This window comes from Mus pahari, chromosome 1 (genome assembly GCF_900095145.1).
Source record: "Mus pahari chromosome 1, PAHARI_EIJ_v1.1, whole genome shotgun sequence".
Lineage (NCBI taxonomy): Eukaryota > Metazoa > Chordata > Mammalia > Rodentia > Muridae > Mus > Mus pahari.
This window is the reverse complement of record NC_034590.1, coordinates 78,861,899-78,878,109: the sequence shown is the minus strand read 5'-3', so window position 1 is coordinate 78,878,109 and position 16,211 is coordinate 78,861,899. Positions and strand designations below refer to the sequence as shown.

The 16,211-nt window shown below is 42.9% G+C and overlaps 2 protein-coding genes across 5 annotated transcripts in view; one reads left to right on the top strand and one right to left on the bottom strand.

Moving 5' to 3' along the window:
* Nucleotides 1-11,885, top strand: part of Ric3 (RIC3 acetylcholine receptor chaperone) — a 48,762-nt gene extending 36,877 nt beyond the window's left edge. For both annotated transcript variants that reach the window (XM_021208344.2, XM_021208335.2), the window contains exon 6: nt 7,400-11,885. In XM_021208344.2, the coding sequence (XP_021064003.1) occupies nt 7,400-7,839 (440 nt within the window). In that variant the 3' untranslated portion in view covers nt 7,840-11,885. The remainder of the gene's footprint in view (nt 1-7,399) is intronic.
* Nucleotides 11,869-16,211, bottom strand: part of Tub (TUB bipartite transcription factor) — an 83,919-nt gene continuing 79,576 nt past the window's right edge. For all 3 annotated transcript variants that reach the window (XM_029537160.1, XM_021196846.2, XM_021196851.1), the window contains one exon: nt 11,869-16,133. In XM_029537160.1, the coding sequence (XP_029393020.1) occupies nt 16,000-16,133 (134 nt within the window). In that variant the 3' untranslated portion in view covers nt 11,869-15,999. The remainder of the gene's footprint in view (nt 16,134-16,211) is intronic.

The following is a 16,211-nucleotide window of genomic DNA, read 5'->3' as shown; positions in this document are numbered from 1 at the left end:
ATGGTGGTTGAGCTCCATTCTAAGTACAGTACCTAATGGTATGGTTTCAGGTGAGCCCTGAAAACACATACAAACACACATACACACACATACACACACACACACACACACACACACACACATCATATATGTAGCATACAGATTAAACAGGTTGTATTTATATATTTAGGAATACACATGTTGGGGTCTAGGAATTGCCTCACAAACCACATGAACACCAATCTCAGTCAGACAGGGATAGTTAATAGAGCATGCGCTCCAGGACTTGTTGACCAGGGATGTGGTCCAGATTTGGGAACTTAACCATGACTCAGAGTTGAGATCCTATAGGGTTTTAAAGCCCCAAATCCACAAATATCTGTGCCAAGTTATTTCACCAATTAGGATTTAGGAGTATTTCCTTAGGAACATGTCTTTGTTATACATTTTTCCTGCTCCCATTACTTAGGATATTCAACTGTGGCAGGGGACTTGCCTTGTCTAATATTCATGTCCTAACTTGTCCACCAGGATGGATTCATCCCAGGGGCAACTTTAAAAGGTAAATATCATGAAAGCTTATATATAGGTGCAGTTAGGTAGTTGGTTCAGGTCTAAGCTTATTGTAGGTAACTTATACAAAGCAGTTCTACTGGCTTCTATCATGATTGGTTCCAAAGGACACAGAACATAACAGAATATGTAATTAATCTTGGCATTAGAAAGTTTCCTAGTAACAGCCGAAACATGGGAGAAAGTTTCCCTGTAATGGTAGGCTATCCATGTAACTGTTACCTAGGCCTTAACATTTTACCTAGGTCCTAACACATAACAGGTGACAATGAAAGAAAAAGAGCCTTACATATGTTTTGTGTGTGTGTTGTTGTTGTTATAATATAGTTAGAAAATATTCATGTTAAAACCTACTTTCTAGGTTAAAACCTACTTGATATGTCACAATAATATATAACTAGACTCAATTTGCAAAGGATTTTCCCCTTTATTAAAAATACTCTTTTTTCATACAATATGTTCTGATTACACTTTCCTTCCACTCTACCCTTCCCAATTCCTCCACTCCTCCCTCCCATTCCACTCCATTTCTGTCTCTCATTACCAAAGAACAGGCTTCTAGGAGATAACAACAAAAATGTAACAAAATAAAAACAAGATAAAATAAAAACCATCACATTAAAGCTACACAAGGTAAGCCAGCAGTAGGAAAAGAGCCCCAGGGCAAGGCACAATCATGAGAGACCCATTTGTTCACACACAGGAGTCCTATAAAAACACTATACTGGAGCCATCCTATATGCAGAGGACCTGGTACAGCTGGCTGTGCTGGCTGTTTCGGTGTCTGTGAGCTCAAGGAGCCCTGCTCAGTTGATTCTGGGGCCCTTGGTCTCCTAATGTCCTCCATCTCTCCTCTCTGGCTCTTATACTTTTTTTGCCTCTTCTTCCTTGGGATTCCCTCAGCTTTAGGAGAAGGGGCTAGATCGAGACATTCCATTTAGAGTTGTGTGTCCCAAGCACTCTCTGTGTAATATCTGGTTGTGGGTCTCTGTAAAAATTCTGTTTGTGAAGGATTCTCTTTTAATGTTTGTGTTTATAAAGGCTTCTTACTATTAATTTTCTTTCATCCTATGCTGAGTTTGGACTTTATTTTAGAGTAATGGTCACAGAGTCATAAAATGCACTGGGATTGCAGACTGTTCTAGAAGAGTTATGTAGAATTGCTGTTAATCCATAATTATTAGTGGAGTTTATTGGTGCCAACCTGGGAGATTTTTGTTTTCTGGACTGTACATGTGCACACCCATGTGTGGATGCGTGCGTGTGTGTGTGTGTGTGTTCATGTAGAATTACAAAAATAAATTCAATTTCTTTAATATTTTCTTAAATGTGCTTTGAAAGTAGTTTTAAATTTTTCATTCAAATGTTGTTAGAAAAAAAGCTGCTTATAATCTTCCCTACCTACTTAATGCCTGTGACACAGGGAGTGTGCACTTGTCTGTCCTGATGCTAATAATCTCTCCTTCCTCTAGCTTCTTTTCCTAATATTCTACACAGAGGCTTATCCCTTCAATCTTTTCAAAGACCTGTATTTTGTCCACATTGTTAGGCTGGCTCTGGACTATACTCAAGGGCTGACTTAGCCCTGGGAAGGCCAGTTTGCACCCGGTGAATCACGTCTCCCCTGGATAGTAGAACACAACTGCTTTTAGTCAGACACTGTCACAAAAGAAAAAAAAAAATTAGAGTAGGCTGCTTCTCCATACCTGTTAGAAAGACCAAAATAAGAAAGAACAGCGCTGGGTGTGGTGGCGCACACCTTTAGACCCAGCACTCGGGAGGCAGAGGCAGGTGGATTTCTGAGTTTGAGGCCAGCCTGGTCTACAAAGTGAGTTGCAGGACAGCCAGGGCTATACAGAGAAACCTTGTCTCGAAAAAACAAACAAACAAACAAACAAACAAGGACAATGTTCTGCTATGTTTTTGATGATTACATGTTAAAGGATTAGTCCCTAAACTGCCACTACTGGGATGTAGACCTTTAAGAAGTGGGGCCTCTGGTAAGGTCCTTATCTCTTTTTGTGGGTGCCCTCAGGGGTGACTTTGTGTGGTGGCACCCCAGTCACTTCCTCTTTACCTTCTGGCCTTTGTAAACAATTTGGCTCTGCCACTTGCTTCTGTTGTGAGGTGCTGCTCTTGCCAGAGGCCTAAAGCAATGGGCCAATCTTGGGCTAGACTCTCTAGACCCTTCAGTCACAATAAACCTTTCTCTTATGAGCTAATTATCTTAGGCATTTCATGACAGTGATGTAGAAATGACACTTTAAAGCATTTTTACTCTATATAAAGTACCATAAATTCAGAATACTTAGATATGTATATGGAGTTTTCATCTTGCTAGAATATTCACAACCACACCTTTCCTTAAAAATCTGAAAATGCAGTGCTAGAGACCCAACTCAGTGGGTAAGAGCATTGATTGCTCTTCCAGAGTACCTGGGTTCTCTCTCCAGAGCCCACACGGCTACTCAGAATCACCTGTAACTCCAGTTTTAAGGAATCCTTTTAGCTTCCTTGGGCACTAGGCATATGCATGACACATAGCCATGTGTGCAAGAAGAACACTCACACATTTTAAAAAAATTCTGAAAATCCTTTTTCATTCTGTACTTTTCATTTGATTGAAAACAAGAAATATTGTTTGGTCTGATCCCTTTTCTCAGTAGGTAGCCTGGAATTTATTTTCATCTTATATTTAAAAATCTTAATTCAGTCACAGCCATTGGTTCTCTCTACATAAACATGAATGTGTTTTTATACTACTTTTGCCCAGCAGTTTGTGAACCTTCCTTCAGTGAGTAAATGTTTGCTTTCATCCTTTTTTTTATTAATGCTTTAATGTATTTTTCTTTGAATTCATGGTCTAGTAATTAAAAGTCAAGTACACTGATCAACCTCCACAGTTTCTAATAATTTTTATTTCTTTGTCATTTATATCTTGTTACAGAATTTTTTTTTCCGGTTTTTATTTTTTTATTTTTTTTCAAGACAGGGTTTCTCTGTATAGCCCTGGCTGTCCTGGAACTCACTTTGTAGACCAGGCTGGCCTCAAACTAAGAAATCTGCCTGCCTCTGCCTCCCAAGTGCTGGGATTAAAGGCGTGTGCCACCACAGCTACAGAATTCTTTAATGTGAACTTCTAATATATGGATTTGATTTTCAGGCATATTCATCTTGATCTTGTGACCTTTATTCGTGGGTATAAATTTTTCATCTTGTGATCATGCCTTTCTGATTACAGTAGTTCTGTTTTCCGTTTGCTCTGTATTCTCTTGAATAGGGATAAGTTGACATGTTAAATCCTATTTCCTGTGTTGACTATTTTATTAGTGGCTGCTGTATAATTTGCTTAGTTTGGTTCTCATGTTTTGAATTGCTATGTTTTTCTTAGAAACAATGACTCTTTCTTGTTTGCTTATGTTTCTTAAAGATGTTTTAAAGTCTTTAAGTAAAATCATTTGACATGAGCTCTTTCAGCATTCAGGTGTGTCATTAGTGATAGTTTTGGATTTAACATTAGTTTTACTTACATATAAGTATTGTTTTTGAGTTTTCAATTTATATGGGATATCTTCTTTCTATTTCTTTCTCCTTCACTCTATGTATGCCCTTAGAGATGGAATAAATGTCTCATAGCTAGCATAGAGTTGGGCCTTTTCATTTTTAAGATCTTTTCACCATTATGTTGATTAGAGAATTTAACTCATTTTTATTCAATGTAACAATTGGTAGGTTAGGACTTACTAGTGTCATTTAATATTTTATTACATTTATTTATTTGTATGTGCGTTCATATGCATGTGGGTGTGCACCATAGTGTACATGTGGAGGTCAGACACCTGGTCAAAGTTGGTTCTGTCCTTCCACTGAGTTGGTCCTAGGGATGGAACCCCAGGTTGTTAGGCTTGGGGTAAGGTAAGTGCTTTTAACCCTATGGAGCCATCTCACTAGCCTCTGACTATTATTTTGGTAGTTTTTTATATGGTTGTTTTGTAGATTCTTTGTTCTTTTCCTCTCTTTCAGTCTTTCTTTATGGTTAGATTTTGTTATTGTTTTGTTTGTATCTTTAGGTGGCTTGTTTAAAGCTTGGATCCCCAGGACCTAGAGATGGAATGAGCTATAAAACTGAGTCTGCAGAGGCTAAGTATTGAAATGGGCCTAGAAACATGAGTCTAAAAGGTCTGGCCTGGTGCTGGGGCAGTCTGAGGACCTATTGTGCATTAGAAAGTCTTGTGGATGTTTCTTTAGGTCCTGGGACTGTGGGATCCATAGGTGATCTAGAAGCTTGGTGCTATGTATTGTCTAGTACTCACATCTACTGAAGTGAGCATGGGTCCTGAATCCACCAGACTGTGGAAATTAGCTTCAGGTCTGTACCATCCTTAGATAAGTCTGGATCCCATGTCTACATTTAACAACTTGGTTTCTGATTCTAGATGTACCTTGATTCTGGACAGACATAGATGTTGTGGCTGGGTTTCCTATTTCAGGGTTGGTCTGGAATCTATAGCTCATTTGTTGCTGGGTAGGCCTGGATCCTGTTTTGTGGGGCTGGGATAGAGATTGCTAGGTGTAGGCATAACTAGAGTCATAGGGCTGCCCTGGGACTTTGTGCTATCTTGGCCTGATGCCTTGGGCCATGGAGGCCAGGGTGACTGAATCCTAGGGCTGCTAGATTCTAATTGTTTTCCCTCTGATACCAAAGCAAGTAATCATCAAAATGCAAAGGTAAGCTTTGCTCTTTATATAGAATGAAGGCAAGCAAATGGACTTTTTAAGAAGTCAGTGGTTGAGACCTAAGTAGCAAGCCCCTGCCATGAGGTTGTGAAGGCCTTGGGTAATTATCACTGTCCATTTTTCTGTTGCTATAACTGAAAACCAGATGAGGTCACTCATAAAGCATGGAGGTTTATTTAGCTGATGTTCTGGCAGTCTAAGAACATGGTGTCAGTATCCACTTGGCATCTGGTGAGAGACTTCTTGCTGGGTCATTGTATGGCAGAGGTCACATGGCCAAACAGAGCAAGATTGATGCCTTCAGTTTTTCTTCTTACAAAGACATGAATGCCATCATGTGAAAACTACCTTCAGATTTAATCCTACCTTCTGATTTAATTCCCTCCTAAAGACCTGCCCACAAAATACCATTAACATACAACTTTGAGAACTGAACTTCAACAAGGGTTTTGGATAGGGACACTCAAACTGTAGTGGTAGCTGCACTCTTGTTTTACCTAGCACTCTGTCCACAGCTATGCCGGGAGTGAAGGCTATACAGCCAAAATTCTGGTACTCATGCCATGCTGCTAAGGGTTTGGTAAGAGGGAGTTTTTACATCACTGGGAGAACTGAAATACTGTATGACTCCTGCAGAGTAATTTGGTGAGATACAAAAATCTTTTAAAATGACTGTTCTCCTTGGCCTACTCTCCATATTTCTAGAAAAATATGGAGGAATTCTTGAGGAATTGGGGTAGATGATCTGGGTTTATACAGAGTCCCTCGCCACCACATAGTTTGCAATGGAGATGTCAGAAGGAAGCTGCTCAGATGCCTTACATAAAAATGGTAAATGGCATTGGTTGTATGACACAGAGAAATGCCAATGATACATATGTATAGGATAACAGAAAATTACATATTCTTTATTAAACATAATCCTTCTTTATTTTTTTTAAAAAAAAGCAGTAAGTACTATGCATATGATTTTAAAAGCCAGAGGTAAACAAATTACCAGTAGTAGTATTTTGGGTGAATTGTGTTTTCTTCTAAAACTTGTTTGTAATTAAAACTAGCAGGAAAAATATAACAAAATAAAGGCTATACCATCCTCCTAAAAATTTTGCAGTGTTTTAATACTTTTATAAATGTTGTAATACTTTTATAAGTTTGAATATTTTTATAATACTGTTATAAAAATGTCTCTAGATACCTAACATGTACCAAAAGATTGCTGTTTTTCACAATTGATGGGCAAAAGTGGTGTCTGTTGGAGCTGAATATGCAGTTATCATCAAGGTGCAAATGGATTTGAGTTCTGCAGTTTTCCACTGTGTAGTGAGCACTGCATTGCCAGCACTGCCATATGAGCTCCCGCATGGTCCATCTGCTGCTCCGGCGTGGCCTGGCACACACAGACTTAGTTCATTTCATTTCTTACTTGGCAGCACAGTCTCCTTCTCATTATCATAGCCGAGGTTTGGTGCAGTGTTACTCATTTTGCTTACCTGTTTGTTGTTTTTACCTTTTGTTCCATTTTGTCAAAATGAAGATGCCAACATTGGACGTTCTGTCTCTAAAAGTGCATTTCTTGCCTTGTGGGGTCTTGGTCATATCTTGCTAACTTGTCCCAGCTTCTGACAGTTTCAGACTATTTGGGTTGTTTTGATAAGTAGAAAGTGCTATGGTTTATTTTTCAAAGAGCTTAGCATTCCTTTTCCCAGCCCCACCCCCACCAGAAGATTTGGAACTGGTTCCAAATAGAAATTGTAAATACTAGCCTTAAGCTAAGCCCTCTCCATCTGTAGCGCTGAAGGCTCATGCTGTTTGCATAATCTTCATCAATGCTGCAGAAACATGAGGGGTGAGACTTACCTCTACCCCAAGCTCCTTACTTACAAAGGATTTTCCTCTGCCTTGGGTTGTATTTCACAGAGCCCTGAGACAGTCAGCCAGACTGCTCAGAATTTGTTCAAGTGAAACTTGAGAACTATTAGGACCATCTTAGAGATTTATTGAATGGATTTGTTAGGATAGGACGGCTGCTGCCAGAGAATCCTCTCTGATCCTGACACTATTTATTTTCAAAGATGCTCTTTTTAAGACTTTGTGCTACTTTCCTCTCTAGGTTACCCAGAAGAGACTTATCCAATATATGACCTTTCGGATGGTATCAAGCGTAGGCAAGAAACAATCCTGGTGGATTACCCTGACCTAAAAGAGCCCTCTGCTGAAGAAATTGCTGAACAAATGGGAGAGGTAGAAGAGGAAGGATCAGAGCGTTTGAGCTGGGATCATTTGCCCACTGACCCTGGAGCCCAGAAAGATCATTCTGTTGCCCTGTGTGATCCCAAACCAGAATCATGCTCCTGCTGTGTTCATGAAGAGGAGGATCCTGCTGTCTTGGCAGAGAATGCTGGTTTCAGTGCAGATGGCTACAGTGAGCAAGAGGAAGCCACCAAGGAAAACTTGCCCCAGGACTTTACAAATGAAGGGCTGGGGGTCAGCACTGATAATACACACTTGGGTGGCATGTTGAGGAAGCGCAATCCCCAGGGGTTTGAGTGAAAGCAGCCTGCTTGGGAAAGTATCCATACTCTGTTCCCGTGGCACCTTTCCTCAATTTCATCCATGGCCTTGTGCCCTCTGCATCCTTCTCCGTGTTCAATACCATAGCTCTTGGGCCACTACCGTGGAAACAGTTAATCCTTCCTGGTGCTTGCACACCTGTCACTTTGTAAAGTAGCCAGTAGTGTGGACACAGGACAGAATCACCTTTCTCTTCTTGCCTTCCCCTATCAGAGACACTAACCCATTCAGTAATTGGTGGTTTGTGCTTGTAGGTGGTACCACCTAGGCAAACGTCTAAACCCTTCTCATAGGAGCAACAGATGATTTACCTGTGAATGCTTTATTGAATAATTTGTTAGGACAGGATGGCTGTGAATGAGAATTGGGTTAGCTGATATTGAAGACTTAAGTTTTAAGAATGAAGATTTTAGATTCCCAAATGCCTTATTCTTTGGGCCTTCAGCTGGTTAGTGATTCCTGAGAAGAGCATGCTCAGTTCTGAGCCTAGGAGCTCAGAGCACAGCAAGATAGCTGATTGAGCTGCAGTCTCTCCTCACAGCCTTCTAAGATGCCCTGACTCCTCCAGAGCATCAGGCCAAGAACTCACAGGCCTATTTGGAGACCATTTTGCTTGTATATTCCCTCGATCCCTAGCTTCCTTTGTCTTTATTCTGTTGAACGGAACTGCCAAATCTAGATGCAACTTGGAATGTCTTCTATGGCTAGAGGGAATTTGAAGCATTAATTTGTGCCCCACAGAGCTGAAGTTTGAGGCTGTTGAAGATACAGGACTGCTTAAGTATGGTGGTCCTTCCATGAGGAGCTCAGGTAGCCAGGAAACCCTAAGAATTCTAACAAGGGTGTGTCAGTTCAGTTATACGAATTGAAAGCTGAAAGGCTGTGCATCTCCAGTAACATTCCAAGTCATGAGATGGGAGACTCGAAATGTAAAGAATTCTGTGAAGCTGGATAGTCTTTAGAGTTCCATTGTACCCAGCATGTCTATGATGCCAGAAGGTAGTCTGGACCACTCAGGAGCAAACTGCACAGGTTGTCATCAGGTCTGAGGCCACACCAAGATACGGTCAGCTACTAGAAAGCTTTCCATGTTAACTGGACTAGAGAAACACGCTGCACTGTATCAATCCCTGTGTAGAATGTTTGATTGAAATTGTGCAGAATGCAGTTGAACATGTACTGAAGATGGTCTTGACATAACTAAGTGTAAAAAGCAATGTAGGTACTCTTGTTTGAGCAGATTGTTGTCTGGATGGTTCTGTCATCCACCATGAGAAGTTGATTTAAGATAGCCCCATATACCTGGCTCTAATTTTTGTTCATAGGATATAATTCTGTTACAAGAACTTTTCTTTGCATTCATTTGTTGGACAACTGCCCTGTGCCGAGTACTAAGACTGAATTGTACCTTTAAGAATTTCAGTTTAATGTGCCAGTCTGACAGATGTACTGTGGACCATAGGAAGGCTTGAGATTGTAAATTCTTCAGACAGATTTCCCTGCAATTCAGGCTATTATTATTAAGGCTATTATTATTATTATTATTATTCAGGCTATTATTAATATTTTATTATTATTGGCTCCTTACAAGTATTCTAAGCCTGGTTTGGGTATCTGTAGTGTGAGGGTAGTAAAAACACAGGTCTCACAGGGCTGTAAGCTGCAAATGAGGTAGTCAGTGCACACAGGGCAGCATGCTTATGTCGTTAGCTCATGCATAACAACATATGTGGTAGCTGTTTTATTTATTACAGTGTGGACCCTAAACTATAGGAGCACAGAAGAACAAGAATGTTCTTGCCAAAGTACTAAAAAAAATCTCAGAGATACCTTGTGGCAAGCAAAGAACATGGCAAAGAGGAGGAAGGACATCTGGGCAGAAAAAGTAGGTTATCAAGAACAGTGTGGTTGGTGTATAGATGGATAATCAGGTAAAAAGGTTTAGTGTCAACTCTGTTATTATTGGGGATTAGCTATGGAAACAGTTCCTGCCAAAAGGACCAATCCTTCATGGTTCTTGCCACTCTAGATGTTAGTCTGCACATAGGAATATATTTGTTTGTATATACCAGAAACTTTGAAGCACCTATTAGTAATTTGGAATATAGGCATTTTTTTTCCAGAATTTTATCTTTTGGATATGATGATTTTACACATGTATTTAATCCAGGTTGACCAAAATCAAGGGGCTTGGTTTCATTGGTGTGATCTTCATTTCTCAGTATTAAGGGCTTCATCAAGGCCTTACCATTAGGTCTCCAGTGACCTATGGGGGACCATAGAAATAGCTGGCCTAAGAAGCCACTGCACATCACCTAGAAGCGTGCTTGGTAAGTCAGGTTGGTGATCAGCCAGAAGACCCCTTAACTTGGCTATATAGGAACAAAAGACTGTGCCTCATTATCTCAGGGTCTGGGAGGTATGCTGAAGAGTAGAGATGGATTCAGCCTCTAGAAATAATGGCTTGTGAAAACTATGTTCTTTGTATTTAGACTTAGGTAATAAAATAATTGATGGTCTTCACTCAAAGACACTCTGGAAAGAGGAACCTAATACTCATGGCATAATTAAATGTTCTCATTGTATGTCCAAGGTAACAATGCAGGAGGAGCATATAGTTGAGGGCAGTCCTTCAGGGCAGCAGGAGCCAGAGGGCAGGCTCACAGGGAGCAGAGATGAATGATAGATAGCACTTGGCTTGTTTTAACCCCTTTTATTCAGTCTGGGACCCCAGCCAAAGGGATGATGCTATCCATAATAAGGATGGATCTTCCTCCTCAACTTTCTTGTAAACACCTGCATAGACAAGTATGTTTCCATGGTGATTCTAAGCCTTAAGTTGGCAATCAAGAATAAACAACAGAGGTAATAGGTGTAATACAAGATTTTCCTCTGCATGTGTTCTACGCAATTGAGGATTTTTCTTAAACTTCATGACTAAACAAACAAAACCTATTCCCTTTGTAGAGCACCCTGTATATGGTCTTCACAAATGCGGTTGCTACAGGAACCAGGCCATGTTTAGGTAGGGAATGCTTTTGACCCACATCAAAAACATTTAGCTGAGTAGATAAATGAACCCTAACTATAGACCTCCTCTTGAATTCCCCTTTTTATTTAGACAGTTTGTATCTGCAAAGAACACTTCATATGTCACTTATTGGGCAGTGATCAGGAAGGATGCAAACCAATTATTCTGTCATCTCCTTAACCATTAGCATGTCTAGAACACTAATGCAAACCAACTATTATGTCATCTCCTTAACCATTAGCATGTCTAAAACACTTTCTAGTATCAAAAAACAAAACAAACAAACAAACCAACCAGGCCATTCCTTCTCTTCAAAGGGTACCACTTTACTTGAGGATGGACCAGGAATCGTGTCCACCTTACAGGACTGTTCATGGAGGCTGCCCAGAGTGAAGTGTGCAATGGCAGGTGCTTATTATTATTAGCTTATCACTGTCTTGAATCTCATGCTGCTAGACTACCCAACTTGATACTCTATGGCCACTCTGCATGCCAAGAGTGGTCCAGAGTCACTCTGTGGGGTTTTTGTGACTTTGTGATGACTCTCTTTTAAGAACTACAGGCTTTCATCATGTTGGCCTCAAATCTACCACAGACTGAAAAAGGTTCCAACTATATAAGAGTCCTGTTAAATAGACCCAGCTCCAAGCAAGGCCTGCAGTCCTGTGGGCCTTTCCCACCCTTGAGTACTACAGCCTAGTTCTGTCCACAAGGGCACACTGTCCACCAAGCTACGTAGCTAGTTCCTTAAGTGACTAGATGACCTAAAGTATCTTCTAACCCTATTTTTTCCCATGCTATAGATGTGATATCACAGAAGGCAGTGTTGATCTGTATGTCACTGGTTCTAAACATGCTCTGGGCCCTTTGTTGCTCTTACACACCTGACCCTTTGAAGCGCCTAGAAAGGAGTGGAATGGAGAACATTTTAGGAGAGACATCTTTTCTTTTCTCTATGAAAGACAAGGACACAGAAGTCAAACAGTTCAAGTTTAATTTGTTGATACATGTCTGTACTTAGACAAACACTAAATTCTACAACATACATAATGTCATTATGGGAAAATACCAAGTTTGTCATTGCACATACCAATAAATAAATACATTTGCTTCAGAATACCAAAAAGTTTATTCAAAAAGTCACTTAATAAAAGCACAGTTTTGCAAGTTTGTCTAAAACTCCAGATAATTTTGAACAAAAATAAAATGTCTGACCACTCCAAAATAGGAAAAGACAATCATGTGCAAATCGACATATATGTTCTAGGCGTGAAAACTGGCTAAGTGTGCTCTCAGCTAGAGAAATTTTGCCTGTCCTCATCAAGCCGGTCACCAGTATGGGGTCCAGGAGGTTGGAGCTGGGCCTCTCCTCCTATGCTACTGAGATGCTCTATAGAACACTCTACATTTCAGCCTCATCTGCTCTACCTGGACCTCAGCGGGGGAGGAGGGGCAGGAGAACAGGGGAGGGGTGCAGTGTCTTTCTTAGGAAAGCGAGAAGGCACAGTGATGCGCTAGGAAAGGTAGTGATGAGAGCCAGGACTAACGTCCATGTACCCGAACTCCTACAGCAAGCTCCAACAGGCCTTCTTACAGGGAGGGAAACACACAGAGATCACATAGGCTGCTCAAATGCTCTAGCTGCTCAGTACAGCTGTATGCTCCTAGATCAACTCACCTCTGTGCTGAAAACTCAAACCCATCCCAGGACTTCTTACGATCTTGAAATGACAGAAGATTGTAAGCTGGAAGTGAATTAGGGCAGGTGGCCATAAACTGAAAGAAAAATCTATCCCACAGCCAGTTCTGGAGACTTAAGCAAGTCTAAAGCAAGGGTCTAGGGCAGTGCAAGGTCCCAACTCTGCAGGGCAGTTGGGCCCCAGTCACAGTGCTAGGCACCACAAGAAAACATGCTTTGATGGCACCTGGCATCCTGAAATCCTGTGAGGATATCGTAGCTGGGGCAAAGAATACAGAGAAGGGGAGGCCAGGACTGCTGAGAAGGGAAACCGGGCTGTCCATCTATGAGACAGGTGTTGTGCTTGCAGAGCAGAGCTCCCTGCAGATCCTAGCTAAGCAGTCATCTCTATTGCTTGTTAAACTTAGAACTACTTCTACATAACGCTTTGAGGAGAATAGACCTGCCATTTCCATAAAGGAGAAAGAAAAAACAAAAACCACACAAACCCACTTTACAGTGTTGTTGCCTTGTCACTGAAGATGGTAGGATTACCAAAAGCTCTCTTCCAGACTGTTGCCACACACCTTGGCTTCCAGCTCCTCTCTTCCCATAAGCAGGCACACACCTTGCTTGCTTCACCTTAGTGTCGAGATTGTTAAGGCACCATCACTGCACCATGCTCCTTTAAAAGGATGCACATCTCAGCTCCTCCTCCAGTGAACTGACACTACACTTCCTTTACTGCTCAGAACCATGGTAGAAAGCACGGAATGAAGGGGCACCATCCACAGCGGTCACCACTGCCTCCGGGTTCTTTCCCTACTCTGATGTGATCTTAAGCTTCTGTTCATTGTTTGCAGATTGCCCTTTCCTCTGGACACACACACACACACACACACACACACACACACACAGAGCACCTTGGAGCCAGAAGGACAGAAAAAGCTAGACTTGGAGAGGAGCTGGGGAAGCTAAGATCACCACTCTGCAGAGGGACTGTTTTGGAGCAGAGGGTGGAGAGTTTTAAGGTGTGGAGCCAGTAGCATACAGAGGAGCTGCCTAAGGTTCCAGCTGCCATGCACTCTTACAGACTAGACTGCTCTTCTCACCAATTTGCTACCCAGCCAAGGACCAACGAGAAGAGGGTATGAGGGGTAAGAAATCATCCTGTGGGAGAGGCTAACCCAGGTGATCCCCAGGGCCCTGGTATCTGAAGTCCATGAGCCTGTGTTCACAGCGCCAGTGGTCAAGAGAAGGCATTATCACCAGGAGCAGTCTTAAGATCTGACCTCGTGAGGCACCGACCAACAGAGGGGTTTGTGCTGAGGCTGCTCCTTTCCACAGTGGGCTACAAGGTTCAGCCTATTTCCTGGTGCTACCAATTTTATATTCAAATAGCCAAGAGCCCTCACATTGTGTGTGGTAAAGCTGAGAGCAGAGTCCAAGAGTTTTCCCGTGTGCTTCCAGTTCCACTCTTAACCACCAGGGTCCCCTCCACTCATGAGATTCCAGAAATCAGCCTGTTCAACCTTAAACTTGTCAACCCAGAGAAACAGCCTGACCAGACTAAAGATCTGGTTTCCATCACCACTAATGTCAGGAGATTTCTCCCTGTAAAGTCAGGGAGGGAGGGCAGACACACAACTATGGGAAGGAGATGGCACTGTAATCTTTCATCAGGAGATAGGCCAGCCCCAGCATGGAAGTCCTACTGCCCTCTAGAAACTAGACTGTAAACAAAGGCTACCTCACTGAGGGTTCTCTGATGGCGATGTATGGCTCAGGTTTGTCAGACCCTGCTACAGCAGATGTGCCTTGCGTAGAGTGTCCAGCCTAGGAAATCTAGAGCTTTTTTAAAGTTCTACTTCCATTCACATCAGACCAGCCTCCTGACCTGCACAGCCTCATATTCAAAGCATGACTCTACTTTTTAAACTTCTACTTAGCCTTTCCAAACATTTCTATTTCAAAGCAAAAGGCAATGTCTCTTTGTTTCCCTCTGGTTTCTCATCTCCATCTAGGCAAGAAGCTTCTCACAGATGGCACACGGGCAAGAGCTTGGAGTTCCCAAGCCCACCAGATGAGTGGTGCCATCCAAGTGGAGGGGATATCCAGCCCCAGCCCCAGAACCGTCGGGCTGCCTGTCACACAGACACAAAGTGTGCAGTGGTCCTGCTGAGGTCTGCGAACAGCTCCAAGTCCTCATAGAGGAGCCAGGCACAGGCCACATCAGATCAGAATGGTGTGCAAAAACTCAGACAACTTTCAACAGGGAACTGCCTGATTCCCTACTGAAAGGTTTCCAACCTTATACATTAACGCCGAGGGGTTTCATCTCTGGAATTGGGAAGGGAAAGGACATGCAGTATAGACCCTAGCAGGTTAGAGAGTCTAGTTTCTGGGCAACAGTAGGAACAAAAGAAGCTGAGGTTCTCAACTCTGCCATTAACCAGTGAGGTAACCAAGAGACAAGTGCCCTGTGCTCAGGATCAGCGTTGCTTTTGGTGAACCACACAGAGGACCACTACCTCTGAGCTCTTGTGGCCCTAAAATATCCTCTGCTCCCCTCAACCTACTCCATCCCCCTAAGAATGGCATACAGCCCTCACTGATCATGGCATGCTGGCAACAATGGGAGCCGAGTCTTCCCAGAGAGGGCATTCTTCCTGGCATACCATTACTTGAACGGTGTCCTAGATCCCATGTGCGTGTTGTGCTGGGGCTGCTCAGAGCCCTGATGTAGGGAGGAGTCTATTGGTTGACTCCTATCATCCCCACCCACTCAGATATTTGGCCTCGAGAGCTGGGTTCTTGCGTGTGCAAGCACTGGGCAAGTCTGAAGCAACAAATGAGCTAGCATTCTAAGCCTCCAGCTAATACACATGGCCAGGCCCCTGCAATCCTAGCAGGGACCTGCCACGCACCTATCCCTGCCACCCCTAACCCCCTTTGGGCCTAATGGGCCCTTTTGAAGTGGGAGTGCTTTCTGCTGACCACCAGAGCTTTTGCTACATAAAGCTTGAGTGCCCTATACATACACACACACTCACTGTACCCCTGCCTCCTGGGACACACACTGTCTCTGACTCGTAGGCTGAGTGGATGGCTGAGCCACAGCAGCCATGCTTGTGCTTGCTCTCCCTCTGTACCTCCAGGTGAAGAGGCTTTCCGGTGTGATAACACCACTGCAGCAGGGGACTGACCCAGGACTGGGTATGTGTGTTGACCTTGGGGCACGGAAATACTCTTTTCCTGTCATACCCATTTGCTGTCCCCCTGCTTCAGCAGCAGAGGCAGAGCAGCCAATCTCTGGTTGGTAAGGCCAGAAAGCCCACGGAGGGCCTATGAACAGAGGGTAGGCAGGGCTGTCTTGGCAGGCAGGCAAGCTCCACTCCGGACTGGGCCACCCTAAAGGCAGTGGGGGCCTCTACTCGCAGGCCAGCTTGCTGTCAAAGCTGGACAGAGCAATGGCAAAGGCCTGCAGTGCACACAGTGGGTAGTTGTAATCCATGGTGAACACATCTTCTGCTACCCGGCCAAACTGCATGACGATGTAGTCCGCTGTGGCATGCACAAGCAAGAATGGTGGAGACAGGAAGACCAGGTAAGACACGGGCCACAAGAGGGAAGGAGAAAGCA